Below are 15,034 nucleotides of genomic sequence, written 5' to 3'. Positions count from 1 at the left end.
CAGGGATGGGCATGCAGGGATGGGGAACTGGGCTGCTGAGAGCTACTGGGGTCCCCAACATTCGGCCTTTCTGGATAACCTGAAGGATTCAGTCCTTGGTTTGTGGTCAGGTGTCATCCTCAACCCTCCAAAAACCAAATCTGGAAGATGCCCTACAATGGAACGAGAGGGAACGCCATCTCTGCGGTGTCTACCAGCAAGAACAGGTTGCCCAGAGAGGTGGTGGTGGTGTTCTGTCTCTGCAGACACCCAAGGTCAGACTGGAGCTGCTCTGAGCACTGATGGAGCTGTGGGTGTCCCTGCTCAGTGCAGGGGGCTGGACCAGATGGCCTTTAGGGTCCCTTCCAACTCAAACCATTCTATGATTCCAAGATGGAAAACCAAAGCACCTCCAGGCTCCATCCCGAGCTCTGCTCTCAGAGCCACATGGAAACGATCCCGACAGCACGAAACGTGTAGGAATCCCCAATCCTCCGCTGTTCACCCTCAGGAAAACCCGAGATAGGGAACCCCAAAGGCTCCGCGGGAGCAGCGGAGGGGCAGCTCCACGGGCACGGCGCAGCGACGGCAGAGGCACCGGTGCCGTCCTCGCTGCCGTCCCGCCCCGGGGGTGTCCCCAGCGGCGAGACCCGCCCCAGTAGCAGCGATGTGGGGCCGCCCTCGGGACTGCCCCCGCCCCCGGCCCGCCCCCGGCCCTCCGCTCCATCCCGGGATGGGCCGGCCGAGCTGACAGTCGGGCTGGGCGGCCGCCGCGGGCGCATCCACCGGGCAGCGCCCGCCGCCGCCTGCCCCCACCTGCGGCGGCGGCTGCTCTGGGGGCCGCGGGCCGGGCGGGGGGCACCGCACCGCATCATACCATACCCCGCCTGCCCTCCAGGATGAGCCCGGAGTATTTCCTGCGCTCCTTGCTGCTCATCATCCTCGCCACCTTCTCGGCCAACGCCAGCAACTGGCTGTGAGTAGCCACGGGCGAAGGGGTGACCCCGCCGCCTCCGGCACTTGTTGCTCTGCGGGGGCTGCCGAGCAGGTGCCGCCGGGGTCGGGCAGCATCACTCCGTTGCGGGGGACGGAGGTCGCGGTGCGCGGTCCCGGAGCCGCGGGGACGGGTGGTGCAGGTGGGTGCGGGGATGCCGGCTCTCGCCGGCTGTTCCAGCCTGGTTATAGGATAACTTGGTGGGCGCCGAAGCCCCCGTCCACCTTTTGTTCTTAAATTACTGATTTGGGCTGCGCTGGGAAAGTGAGGTCGGGCCGGCGGGTCAGAGCGGGGCCTGGGGCTTGGCCGGGTGCCCCATGGGGCCGACGGGGCCGGGAAGGACTTGGCAGGGAGCGGGAAGGCGAGCGGGGATCGTTCGGGTGCTGACCCCGGGACCAGCAGTAGGCAAAGTGCGCAGCCCAGCACTCTGTCACCCTGCGGGGACACGGGGACTGCCGTGCATATGGAGGAGCCGGGTGCCATCGGGAACGCGCTGAGCAAATGCTGAACGAACGTGGAAGGTAAACAGAGGAGGAAATAGTTCTGGAAAATTCCTGCCCGTTCACCAAGAGCTTCTTCTGGGGGAGACCTTTGGGACAGGAGGGATGGGACATGACAGCACCTTCCATCAGAACACTGAACGAAGGCGATGTGTTTGCTCCGTTCATCCCCTCTTTGGGGAGACGCTGTTTTCCCACTCCCACCATTGATGGCAGACTGAGAGTCAGTGCTCTCCTGGTGTGCGCAGAGGGGACCCGTGTTGGTGTCATGTCCTGCCTGGGTGTCCCCAGGGCCATAGGTACAGCACATCCCGGTGGTTCCCACCATAGCCCTGGAGCTCAGGAGCGCTTCTACATCCCGAGATAGCTCCTGTTGGCTGCAGTAGGTGCGCTGATTTTGAAGGATGCTCCCTCCCTAAGGCTGGGAAGCGCCGGGCTGGTGGTGTTGGTCCATCCCACCGGTGGGAAAAGTGCTGCCCGTTGGTGTCCGCATGGGATGCGTGAAGCGCTCAGCCTTCCTCCCCCTCCTTCGCCAGATGGAGCGACTTGCACCCCGCGCGGCTCTGGCGGAGCGTGGGTGGATCGCAGCCGCTCTCGAGGTGGTCTTTAAGCTGAACGCGGGGAGCGGTGCGAGCGCTCCTCCCGCAGGGTCGGGACAGGGAAACACTCCCGAGGAGGGGAAGCGTCCGGCGAAGGGGGAACTGAGGTTAAATGGCAGCGGTGAGGTCAGCGAGGAGCGGTGCGGCGGCAGAGATGGGGCTGTGCGCGGCCGCTCACGGTGCGTCGGGGTGGGCGCGGGGGGTTCGGCTGCGGGAGAGCGGAGGGTTCATTCCTGCCAACAGGGGAGGAAAAGCAGATCCATTTCAGCGCGTTTGAGAGAAAGGGTCGGCTTTTCGGTTTTGTTTTTTGATGTTCCAAATGTATCGTGATAAAAGGGATCGTCCCCCGCTCGGTGCTTTTTATCCTTCACCTTTAGGATTAAGACAATTCCCATTGTTTATCTCCTCACATCAAGAAACAAAGGCTGCCAGAGGCAATAAATGGAGTTAGAAGGAACCCAGGAGTGATCAGATATTCGAGGAATGAGTGCGCTTCGGCCGAGCTGGGGCTGGGCTCGGGACTGGGCTCTATCACGGCGCGGGGTCCGGCTGGAAGGTGCTGGTACCTCCCCAGGTGAGCAGCTCTGCAGCCCCGTGCGGAGGCGGATGGCAGCGTGCGGGGAAGTTTGCTTATCCAGAAACCTGCTGGATGGGTGATTAAGCTCGAGGTGCCTTTCACAAGACGAGACTTTTTCTAAAGCTCCTCCTGACCTGTCGGGACTCGCATTCCCTGAGTGCTTTGGAGACGCTACTTGCAACACCTGAGCTGAAGGTTCCCTGCCGTGGGCCCGGTGCCCTGCAAGGAAGCGGCAGGAGGGATCGCCGTGCTGCACAGAGCTGTGCAATAGAAGCAGCTTTGCCAAATGTTTCCATTAAGCAGACCCAGATCCTTCTATCTGGCTGGGAAGTGAACCTCAGGTGTGTTTTCTCAGTGCTTGTGTTTGGGGAGTTGCTGTTTGGCTTTCTGCCTATCCAAAAAACCTCTCTGTCATCCAAACCAAAGTGATGCTCTTTTCTCTCCTTCTAATGACAGCCTCAGGCTTGCTTTTCCTCCTGCCTTTACAGGGCTCAGGGAGCCTTAAAGCTTTTCCTGCCAGCATAGAATCTGATGTTAAGTGAAGGACAGTGGTTGGTGCTCTGAGGTCTGTCTGGTTGTGATGTACATAATGGGAAGGTCCCACTGGAGGAGTCCTGGGATGTGCTTCATACACGAAGAGAAGCTCAGCTATTCCCAAAGCACCTTTCATTTCACAGCCTCCATTCAGCTCTTGGACCTGCTGCTGTGTCTGTGGCAGTTTTGGGTTGCTTGAACCCGAGAGTCGATTCCCATGTCTGAAAAGCATCAGTGACACGGGGGTCCTTCATGGGCAGGGCCCTTTTTACTGTGTTTTCTAGGAGTTGCTGCAGCCTCTCTCCCTCTTCCTGCTCTTACACATCTAAAAGTGGCTTTGGAGGAGGCTCAAAGCAGGGTGTGCCACTAGCAGCTCCATCTACCCCCTATTTACAGGGGTTTAAAACTTCCATCTGTGCTTCAGACTCAGTTTAAAGGGCCAGGAGCGCAGCTGGGCTTTTAAAAACCTTTATGAAAAATAAAAGCTTGAAGACCTTGCAAGTGTCCAAACAAGCCTGGATAACAGCAACTGCTTCCGGGGGGTGGAGAGAGGGATGAAAAGGTTTGGGGTTTTGGGGCTGCCATTCATTTGAGTATGCCAAGGTGTTCCACAAACCCCAGCTCAGTGCTCAGCCTGTGCAGACCTCAGCTCTGATGCTGTGTTGCTTTGTGTCAATGTGCAATGTAGGTGAAGCAGACCCAGGTCCTCTGCTCGCATCCCTCTGATCTTAAGCCAGGCTCCATTTTTAAGACAAATCTCCCCAGCTTCGACAGCCGTAAGTTCACTTCACCCCCACCCTGTTTCAGTCCCATTTCATGCAGGATTCTTCGCATTGTCATTGTGACTCTCCCATTTCCCACCCAGTGAGGAACCAGTCCAGCATTTCCCCTCGGGTGCCCCGCACCATTCAGCAGGTGCAAGTAGCTCCAGGGTACGTCTGCACCCGCAGATCCCTGCTCCCCTCCCTGCAATCTTATCTTCAGTGCAAAGACAGCACCAGGATGACTCCCCAGTCACATCTACTTTGGCAGAGTTGCTCAGATTGGGTCCAATGGAGAATTTCTTTGCTTTCAGCTCCTTTGCTCGCCCTGGGGATGTTGCATGTTTAGGGTTGTGTTTTGAGCTCAGATATGAAAACAGATGGCTTTAAGGATTGCATCCTGCAGAGGAAAGGCCTTTGCAAATCATGATGCTGAACTTCCATCCAGTTTAGCTCGTGGCAGGAGGGATCGATGCTCCCTGGCTCCTCACTGATGATAGATAGCGTTTTTCTTTCCCCAGTGAAGCCTTAAATAAAAATATACCCTCATACAGAGTAGCACAGGTTTATCCAAGGGAGGGTGGACATGGGGTGGTTCTATCTCACTCACATTGCAGGTCATGCAAGGACAGGATCTGCTCAGCTCCAAACACAAGCAATGGAGAGAAGCAGATTTCTTCTTTTTGCACTGTTTGGTGGTGTCTCCATGAGTCAGAAGATTTTCGCACTGCAGTGACAAATGCTTGCATTGCGCTGCTGGGAGCTGTTGTCTTCCCAATTAACTCATCCTTCTAGATGGAAAGAATTGCATTGCAGCCATGGATTTGGGCTTTCTTCAAATGGGAAATCGCTGAGCAACCCCCGGAGGTCAGCAGTTTGCGGGAGGTTCTTCTATATTTCCTCATAAACGCCACGGGCTCTTACAACACCTCTTTCTTTCCATAAAACAAAGCTTGGAAGCATTGCAAACCCACTGAAATGGTGCTTCCCAAGGCTGGGCGGAGGGCAGGCGGTGCTTTGGGTGCCAGGAGCTGATCTCCTCCAGCCCTGGGATTCAGCTCCCATTGCTGCAGGTGAGCTCGAATGCATCCCTCCAGCACAGAGCGGCTGCGGTGTGCAGCTGGGAAGGTGCCGTGCAGGATCTGCCTGGCTCAGCAGAACTGGAGCCAGTATTGTGCTTTCACAAAATTACTCAGGGTGGTTGGAGGGGTGGAAGGAGAGGGGAGGGGTGGGGGGGGGGAAAGAATTAATTGAATCTCTTGGCCAATGGAAAGCGGCCCAGGGTCTGTTGGAAGTTGGGTGAGATCAAACCAGTCCCGCAGAAGGTTCCTCTCTCTGCATGTTTGCAAATTCCAATTGAAATGAAAAAACTCATCAGAATTTCTCCAACCCAGGTGTAGCCCCGAGCGCTGCACCGGGGGAATTCCCATGTCGCTCAGCCCCATGGCTTGCACTTGCCTCCTCTTGCAGCCATTCCTTCTGCTGAACTTGAGCAAAGGAGGATGTGTGAAAGGATGTTTTCTACACATCCTATGTCCAATGTCAGGTTAGGGGGACTGGGAGGGGGGGGCAAAGTTTGAGCATCTGAGGGTTGTTTTGTGCTGTGTGCCCCAATTTGGGCAGGGGGACACTGCCTCCTCATGGGACACTGCTCTGGCAGCTGGAGGTGGGGATTAGGGTGTGAGAAACATGGTTTTAATCCAGAGATGAGATATGTACAACCAAGCTGGAGAGCTGCTTTTCTGCCAGGGAAGAAACAGACAGGCCTTCGGATGACGACACTGCGCATCGTGGTTTACATTTACAAGCAAAGGAGAGGAAGGACATCTAATCCCGGAGTGGGGTGGCCAGGCTGGGAGGGACGTGTCATGTTGTAGGGCTGTCAGCTGGACCAGTTACTCCCCATACTGAAGCTCTCCAGCAGCCCCATGCCCAGGGTGCAGGACCAATGATTTCTCTTTTCTTGCTTTTTTTTGCCCTTCCCTTTTTTTTTTTTTTTTTTGCCTTTGCTAAGCCTGCAACATCCCATTTGGGACCTTAGCCTGGCAGGTATCCCCATGATTTAGGGCATTTGCTGAAGAGAGTGAACCTTCTGAGTTCATCTCAGCATCTCTGATTTGAAACTTTGGGATATCTAGGGTATCTTCCCTGAACCACCTCTATGGAGGATCAGTCCGTGACTCCAATTTGCCCACCTCCCCATAGCAGGGAATTCCCTCCATGGATTCCCTCCACTCCTTCTGGCTCTACCTACCAACCCCCATGGCAAAAATTATCATCGTTCTTTGTATTTAAGTAGGGCTTTTTCGCCTTTTCAGATCTCCTGGGATTTGAGGTTTCCCTCTTTGCCATCTCGCAGAGTGGATCAACTGCAAATACTCCAATTATGGGACTTCAACCTTGATCTGCGTGCTGCGGATGGAAAAAAAGGAAGGGCTTTCTGTCGGTTTTGTGTTAAGTCAGTGATTTTTAATAAAAGGGAGCTTGTTCTGTGAGTGACTTGTCTGGATGTGAAGGCAGGAGAAAAGAAATACAAATGTGATGATGAAGCAAGAAGACAAGACTTGAACGAATGGCTTGGGCAGCAGCTCGCACCCTTGAAACATTCTTTGCCCAGTCTTGGAAAGGGAAGGAAATATGCCATTATTTGGGTTTATTTTTTTCCACCAGTAGGACTGTTCTGAAGCTGCCTGTGAGCCTCAAGTCCTAATCCAGGGCTCAAATGGGGCTTCCATGGTGACCCTGGAGTGCTGGGTGCGGTGTCTTGCTTGAGCTCCCCAGCACCGAGGGACTCTGTGCACTGCAGACTGGGAGCATCTCTGAGGAGGAATGGTGGGGGAAAGAGACCAGAAATTGTTCTGGACAACTTCACCTTATTTCCCTGCCTTGCAAAACAAATTACCAGACCTGCTCTTGGGGAGCTGTATCCATCTTTGAAGCATCGTTGTCCTTTGTTTTATCATCCCAAATACCATTACATGCTCTCTGGGGAGGTGTCTTATCAGGCGCATCTACTTGGAAAGGCTTGAAAGGCTCCTGTCACACTTCTCTTCATGTGTGCTTTGAATTTATAGCTTCTCATCGCCTGAAGAATCCCACTGAGCTGGGAAATATATGAGAAAAGGAGATGGTGCCTCCCTCCAAAAGCAGAGCTGAAGTCAACGTGGCCATTCCACCTGTGGCTCAGCAATGGAAGCAGTTTTCTTGTTTTCCAGGCTCCAAGTTGGCCTGTGGTGCCTTAGGATAACTCTGATTGCTTTGGTGTTCATCAGCTTCCCCATGCACCAACTAAAATGATAGCTCTTTTCCCTCCCATCCAGCTGTTGTGGACCCAGCATCCAATATCTTGAATGATCCCAAGGGAGGTTTGCTGCTGTCTTCTTGGTCTATGCAGCTCATCCTCTGCAAGCAGGCTGAGCCCTTGGAGGAGCTGAAGGCCTTGGGCAAAGATGCTTAGCTGGTATAAAGGCTAGAAAAGAGCTTGGCTCTGAAACCACATCTGCCTGCCACTTCCCACTGCCCGAGCAGCATTGCATCAAGTGACCTCCATGCATGAGGAAAGCTGGATGCTTCTCACAGCCAGCCATGCAGACTCCCCACGGACACTGCAAGCCAACCCTGCTTTCTCACCATCTCTATAAGCACGAAACCAAGCTGGTGAATAATTCTGCTGATGCACAGGAGAGAAAATCCTGCTTTCTCCTCCTGGGGCAGGCTGGCACAGCTAATGGGAGGAAGAGGCTGTGACAACTGGATCTTGTGGCTGAAGTCAGCAGATCTGACCCCTGGGACACATGGGAATGGGCAGGAAGCAGGAGCCACTTTCGAATGGTCACTTCTCAGAGGCGAGCAGTGCTTCAAAGACAAAATCCTTCACAGGATGTCGTAACTCAGAGGAGGAGGAAAAAAAACAAGCAAACAAAAAACCCACAAGTTCTGTAGGGCTGGGAAAGGCAGAGTCGAGGAATGAGGCTTCCGAAAAGCCTTCGCTTGGTGCTCCCATCACTCAGGGCAGATGAGGCGATGCCATGAGCTTGCATTGAGAAGGGGCAGCTCTCTGCATGCCCTGCAGAGGATGGGGCAGTGGTCACCTCCATGTAGTCCTATAACCTGCCACGTCAGCTCACACCTGGCACTCAGTGCCCTGCTTGAACCCCCATTGACAGAGAGCTGGCAGCTCCTGGGGGCCGGACCAGCGTGCTAAAAGCAGGTTTGGTGATGGAAGTGGTTTGGAGGGTGATGTTTGTCAGCGATGAGTGTGGGAGCTGTGTGGCAGCTGGAGCTGGCAGCCGAGCGGCTGTCCTGCTTGTTTTGGCTGACTTCAGAGACCTCTGGCTTTTCCTAGTAGCGCTTGGATGTGCCGGTACTCAGGAGACCTGACCGGGCACATTCAGACAACACTGAAAATATCCTCCATGCAGGCAACAGAGGCAAAGGGGAGCCAGCAGCTGGGCTCCCAGAGAGGCAGGGGATGAGGCTGCAGAAGGCTGCCTGTTTTCCTTGTGCTTGCTGTCTGCCGTGCAGAAATGCAACCTGTGGAGGCACACGTTGCAGGCTACCCAGGTGTGCAGCGGTTCTCAGCTACACAGGGGATGACAGGTTGGGTCTCCTTGCTGTGCCCCTGGGTCTATGCTCCCCATCCCTTACCTCCTAACAGCTGTGCTCTCACGGCAGGTACCTGGCGAAGCTGTCTTCAGTGGGGAGCATCTCAGAGGAGGAGACCTGCGAGAAGCTGAAGGGCTTGATCCAGCGCCAGGTGCAGATGTGCAAACGGAACCTGGAGGTGATGGACTCGGTGCGGCGCGGAGCCCAGTTGGCCATCGAGGAGTGCCAGTATCAATTCCGCAACCGCCGCTGGAACTGCTCCACGCTGGACACCCTGCCTGTCTTTGGCAAGGTGGTAACACAAGGTGAGCTTGGGTTGGAAGGGACCTTAAGCATCATCCAAGGTCTTCTTGCCCAGAGCCCCATCCAGGCTGGCACTGAGCACATCCAGGGAAGGGGCAAGAATTTCTTCCTAATGTCAAATATAAACCTGCCGTCTCTTAGTTCAAAGCCATTTCTCCTTGTCCTATAACTATCTGCCCATCTAAAAAGGCACTCTCTCCTTTCCATGAGCTCCTTTTGAATACCAGAGGTCTCCCGGAGCCTTCCCTTCTGCAGGCTGAATGCCCCAGCTCCTCATCCTGCATCCATAGGTGCTGGATGCACTGAGCAGCGCCGAAGCAGTGACTGCTGCCAAGCAGAGCAGCTCTCATGTTAGGACAGCCCTCTGCCGCCCAGCGAGAGTAAAACACAGCACACCCAGACCCTCTGAAGAGCAGTGAAGATTTATGGCCAGGCCCCACAGCCCAGCCTGGGTTCAGGCATCCTGGGGGTCCAAACCCTGCCAGGGTGCAGAAATGGAGGGGAAGGTTCCTTCCACCCCCATAGAGCGGTATTCCCTCCCCTGGGGTGCCACTCTTGTCCCTTCCCATCCCACAGAACGCAGGCCATGGCTGCCCCCAGCTCCCTGTTTGACTTTCCTCCCCTCCACACAGGGGTGAAGATCTCTTTCTTGTGAAGGTTCAGGACTGGAAATACCAGAAATACCAGAAACTAAAAGTCGCCTCTTTTTAGTCAGCCACAGCGCAAAACCGACCAACACGATCCTACTATTAACCTCGATTAACTTGGAGGCGGTTCAGGCCCAGTGCTGGCTGAGCCCTCCCCAGCCCACTGCTGCTTGGCCACCAAAGTCTGGGCTGCGACCACCAAAGTAGCTGCCCTCTGCCCGACCGGCGAGCCACCCCCTACCTTGAAACAGCCCTAGCATACCCCAAATGCCAGCCCTGCTTCTTTGGAGCCGGAGGGGCCGTGTCCTCAGCCACCCTCGACCTCAGAGGACAGCGGGGATTTGAGTTTTGCAAGAGCTGACGGCCGCGGTCCCTGGCCGAGCCACCCGCGTGTTTGCATCCAGATTTCTCCCCCTTCTCAAATGGGCTCTTTGTGCCACCGTGCAGGTGGGCACGGGAATGTCCTGCTGTGCCCGGGGCGCTCTGCAGAGTGCTTTGTGTTGCAGTTTTGGAGGTGCTTGGAACAACAGGACACTGCGTGATGATGCCACAGATCTGCAGCTGCAGGGGGTGATCCCCAGTTTGGTTGAGGAAATAGGACATTTTTGGATGCAGGAGGGGTTTTACAGCAGAAGTGCCCTACAAGCACCATGAAAGCTCCCCCCATGTTGCAATACAGCTTTTGCATCCTTTCCGTTGCTGCGTTATGACCTTGCCCATCACATCCATGTGCTGCCAGCTCTGTCACTATTGCAAGCAGTGTGTGGTGTCTGCTGGTCTGGGTTTGGCACCAAACAAATACATCTTGCCATACTTGGATCATGACAGGGAGGTGGGGAGGATGATCGTGCTGCATGGGGCACCCCAAATGTGGGGGTGGGCAGGTAGAGCAGCCCATCTCGGTGCACAAAACCCCCTCGAGCTTCCTGCCACCTTTCTCCACTGTTGTTGCAGGGACGCGGGAGGCAGCGTTTGTCTACGCCATCTCTTCAGCAGGGGTGGCCTTCGCTGTGACCCGAGCGTGCAGCAGCGGTGAGCTGGACAAGTGTGGATGCGACCGCACGGTGCAAGGAGGCAGCCCACAGGGTGAGCGTGCAAAGCAGGGATAACATGATGCACAAAAAATGCCCGTCCTCCAGGGCCACCCTTTAGAGAAAGGGCAAAAAATATATATATAAAAACGTGTTTTAAAGCCTACTGAGAGTCCATGTAAGTGCTGCAGAAAAGGTACCAGGGAGAATAGCTTCGGGGGTACATTGTTCCCCCACCCCTTGGCCTGGGGAGCAAGACAGCAGTGTTTTAGCAAGAGTAGGGCTGAGGAGGGTGAACTTCATCTGTCCCATCCTTGCACTGTGCCTTAGGCTTCCAGTGGTCCGGCTGCTCTGACAACATTGCCTACGGCGTGGCCTTCTCACAGTCCTTTGTCGATGTCAGGGAGAGGAGCAAAGGGGCATCTTCCAACAGAGCACTGATGAACCTCCACAACAACGAGGCAGGGCGGAAGGTAATGGATGGGGGTCTGCATGGGGTCTGCAGTCACTGCTGCATCAGGGTCATGGGGCTGTGGGGGGGGTTAGGGGAAGGCTGTGCCCCAGAGGGCAGTGGGCACAGCCCCTCAATGGAAGTGCTGGGACACTCAGCCATAGGGTTTGGGATTGGGTGGTGCTGTGTGCAGCCAGGGGTTGGGTTTGGGGATCTGTGTGGGTTGCTTCTAACTCGGGGTGTTGTTTGGTGCTGTGACTCCATGTCACACCCCATACCCATCACACACTCACCACCCCATCTTGTTTCTCCGCTGTGCTCCTTCAGGCCATCCTGAACAACATGCGGGTGGAGTGCAAGTGTCACGGCGTGTCAGGCTCATGTGAGTTCAAGACGTGCTGGAAAGCCATGCCCCCATTCCGCAAAGTGGGCAATGTGCTGAAGGAGAAATTCGACGGCGCCACCGAGGTGGAGCAGAGCGAGATCGGCTCCACTAAAGTGCTGGTGCCGAAAAACTCCCAGTTCAAACCACACACGGACGAGGATCTCGTCTACCTGGACTCCAGTCCTGACTTCTGTGACCACGACCTCAAGAACGGGGTGCTGGGCACCAGCGGCCGGCAGTGCAACAAGACCTCCAAGGCCATCGATGGCTGCGAGCTCATGTGCTGCGGTCGGGGCTTCCATACGGACGAAGTGGAGGTGGTGGAAAGGTGCAGCTGTAAATTCCACTGGTGCTGCTCTGTCAAGTGCAAACCCTGCCATCGGGTGGTGGAAATCCACACGTGCCGGTGATGCACAGAGGGGAGCAGCCGTCCCTTCCCTTCTCTAACTGACCCTGCTTCTCTCTTGCCCCATGGCCAGGACTGAGGAAGTGACCCAGACACTGCAGGGAGAGCACAGCTCTATACAGAGACAGAGCCCCGGAGGAAGAGATTTTAAAAGAAAGGAGCAAAAAAATATATATATTTAAAGTTTAAAAAAAAAAGAAAAAAAAAAAAACTCCCCCCACCCCCCCCCAAAAAAAAACAAAAAAAAGCGATCATTGTTATTTTTTATTCTGGTCAGTTTGCTTATTTATTGCTGAAGCCAGAACAGGGATGTGCCTGACCTCACAGCTGGCAGGGATCTGCCTGCCCTCATCGGATACTCTACGCTGACCCCGGAGCATTGCAAACGGGAGATGGTTAAACCTGAGGCTGAGTAGCGTTAGGCGCCGGGTATCTTCTGTCACAATCGTTTGTATTTGTTACAGGCTTGTGTTAAGCATCCCAGAGCACGGCTGGGAGGTGATGGAGCGCAGCCAGGACGTGCAGCTGTGAGTGCTGCAGAGGATGGGGAGATGGGGACGGGGTGGCACTGTCCGTGGGTGTTAATCACAAGGCAGGGAGAGCCCATCCAGGGCTGTCAGTGGACAGAGTGTGCACGTACAGAGCCTCGGGGATGCTCTGAGGCCTCCTGGGCACTGATGAGCTGTTGGAGCAGCTCTGGCAGCTGCTGTGATTTACAGAAGCTCCTCAGCAGCTGCCTGGGCTGTCAAGGGACATGATGTTCCCACTTTGTTCCCCGTCCCCTTGCAAAGCCCTTTACCTCCCAACCTCAGCATCTTGCTGGTGCAAAGCAGGGTACCTGCAATCCAAGGACAGGCTGGGAGAAGGAAGGGAATCCCAGGGGATTCCTTTTCCTTCTTTCCATAGCCTTGCTCACCATCATCCCACGGCCAGCTCTCCTCCTCCTCTTCCTCCACATGATCTCCCCAGGGGCCGTTCTGCACACTCAGTGAGGGCTCCTGGGGATAAGATGATACACAGCCCGTCCCCATCCCAGTCACTAGTGAGGAGAGCAGAAGTAGAAATGGAAGCAATTGCTGGGATGGGAGGACGTGCCATCCCTCTCCACACAGCCTGGTCTGCAGCAGTGCCATGAGGATAACGTGCTGTCCTACCCGCTCCCACTTCCCCTCTGCCTGGGATCGGGTTAGCGTAGAGCCCTTGCTGCTGGGCTGCAGGACGAAGTATGTGGAGAACTAATAAGCAGTGGGGCACTGTGAGGGGAGGTGGAAATTGAACCAGTTTCTCTCTTCCCTCACGCAGTTGTCTGAGAGTTGAGAGGCAGAAGGGAGCAAAGAAAAAACCCCAAATTGGCACCTCAAGCCAAGAGGAACGTCTGCAAGGAGCTGGTGTGGGATGGCACTGCTTTCACTGAGCAGTAATGTATGAGTGGGAGCTCCACACCTGGAGATGGCCCATTCCACTCTGGTCCAGAAGAGCCCAGGGTTGTGGCCATCACCGTCTGGGCTGGGGGTCCTCACAAACCTGCGGGCTTATTTTTATTCCCTGCTTCATCTAGAGAGGGGAAAGGTTAGGGGAACACACAGACATCCATTAAATGCTGTCTGTGCTGTGGCAGTGATGGGCTGGGGGAGAGCCTGTGGTCGCTGGAAGGTCTCCAGACAGCGTCCGGCTGGAAGGCTTCTGACAACTGACTTGATGCAGCAGTGGCTGTGGCTCTGGGGCCAAGCCGCGTGCCTGGAGCAGGGCCCTGCTGGCTTCCCCCACACCGTGGGACAAGGGAGGCCAGCACCAAGGGACCTGATGTCCCCCAGCTCCCAAAACCTTCATCAAAGGGCACCAGGAGGTGGTGACCCCAATCCAGAGTGTTGAGCCACTTCCATCTTGAGCTCAGAGCAGCATCAAACAAGGCTCACCTCTCTCACCTTGGCCAAGGGCAGAGCACTGAGCCTCCAGCGGGGATCTGAGCTGCACTCCCCCTCTCCATCTCCTTAGGTCCCAAGGCTGCACGTTCTCAAGTACCTTGGAGACTGTTCCTCCTCTTTCCAGTTCATGCAGAGGAGGCCACAGACCTCAGGCCACTAGCCAAGCGTTCTGCTCCTTGTCCATCTAGGATGAGGGCCAAAGCTGAACAAGACAATCCAGATCAGCGTGTAGATAATTGCTGCACATATGGGATTTCTTTTTTTTTTCAAGCTGCTATGAAAGCTGAGCCCTGTAAATGTCACCCAGAGATAGCCTGGCTCTGCAGCTCTCTGGCTCTTCTCATAACTGTAAATTTCAGGGAGGGAAGGGAAATGCCTTTTTTTCATATTGACTTTGTCTATTAAATAATGAGTTTGTGCTGAATTAGCCATGGGGTTTTCTTTCCTTAGCAGTCAGGCTCCCCTGGGCTCTCAGGAGCCCTCAGCTCAAAGGAGAGCTGCCCACAGGGTGCTCCCAGCGGTGCATAGGGAGCACTGAGTCCCATCCCCTCCCCAGGACCATTTCCATTCCCCCACAACTCCCAGCATAGTGGTGGAACAGAGGTGTGCTTCACCCCACACTGAAACAAGGCACAGAGAGCTGCCAGCTCCTTTGTGACCTCGGATGGAGCCTCTTGCGAGGCTGTGCCATCTCTCTCCTCCACACACAACCATAGAATCACTGAGGTTGGAGAAGACCTCCAAGCCCAGCTGACATGGGGAACTCTTGCTGCACGCACTGGGATGGAGGGTGGAGGAGATGGCGCAACCCTGAGCACCCCTCTAAGATTCCACTTGCTGCTGCCTGCCCCACACCACCAGTGTCACTTGCCTGCTGTATTTCAGCCAAGAGCCCATCCCTATGCTCTCCACTGTGCCAGCCCCACAGGCTTGGCACAGCCCTCTGCCACCCTCTCCCTGCTGAGCTCACTCTCTCCTCTGAGGACTCATGGGCCAACATCCCCACCCCAATGCATAAACCATCCTGACATCCCACTGCCAGCTCAAGATCATCATGGTGAAAACAGGACATCCCCTTCAAGCTCTCCCCACCCTGCTCCGTGGGGATTTTTCCCATTCCCCACCAACTTCACCATCATCTCTGCTCCTTCCTTCTTCTCCTGAAAAACACTCCCTTTGTGTATGTCAATGTGCATTCAATCCCAGCTGCTCCATCCTTCCTGGGCTTCACATCTGCCACCTGAGCAGCTGAGCAGGACGTGGCCAAGCTCGCGGGCAGAGCTCCTATTTCTCTCCAGCTGCTTTGGCCACATCATCTCAATGTCCTTTGCTGGACA

General features: G+C 55.2%; 1 protein-coding gene across 2 annotated transcripts; it reads left to right on the top strand.

The window, feature by feature from the left end:
• The first annotated feature begins 681 nt into the window (after positions 1–681).
• Positions 682–14,121, top strand: WNT4 (Wnt family member 4). Of its 2 annotated transcripts, none has more exons than XM_015882390.3 (5): positions 682–955; positions 8,619–8,854; positions 10,454–10,585; positions 10,861–11,003; positions 11,309–14,121. In XM_015882390.3, the coding sequence occupies exons 1-5, from the start codon at positions 879–881 to the stop codon at positions 11,774–11,776; spliced, it is 1,056 nt and encodes a 351-aa protein (XP_015737876.2). In that variant the 5' UTR covers positions 682–878; the 3' UTR covers positions 11,777–14,121. The 2 variants fall into 2 exon arrangements, with proteins under 2 accessions (XP_015737876.2, XP_085365019.1); XM_085508893.1 differs by lacking the exon at positions 682–955 and adding an exon at positions 1,050–1,115.
• The last annotated feature ends 913 nt before the right edge of the window (positions 14,122–15,034 follow it).

The sequence above is a fragment of the Coturnix japonica genome, chromosome 9, assembly GCF_054131305.1.
Source record: "Coturnix japonica strain WE chromosome 9, WE-NBRP24, whole genome shotgun sequence".
Classification (NCBI taxonomy): domain Eukaryota; kingdom Metazoa; phylum Chordata; class Aves; order Galliformes; family Phasianidae; genus Coturnix; species Coturnix japonica.
Note: the sequence above shows the minus strand (reverse complement) of the source record. Positions and strands in the feature narration are given on the sequence as shown.

Coding starts and splice junctions, on each gene's coding strand:
- WNT4 (XM_015882390.3), top strand. CDS start 879: ATGAGCCCGGAGTATTTCCTGCGCTCCTTGCTGCTCATCATCCTCGCC. Junction 8,855..10,453: donor TGGCAAGGTGGTAACACAAG/GTGAGCTTGGGT, acceptor CTGTTGTTGCAG/GGACGCGGGAGGCAGCGTTT. Junction 10,586..10,860: donor GCAAGGAGGCAGCCCACAGG/GTGAGCGTGCAA, acceptor ACTGTGCCTTAG/GCTTCCAGTGGTCCGGCTGC.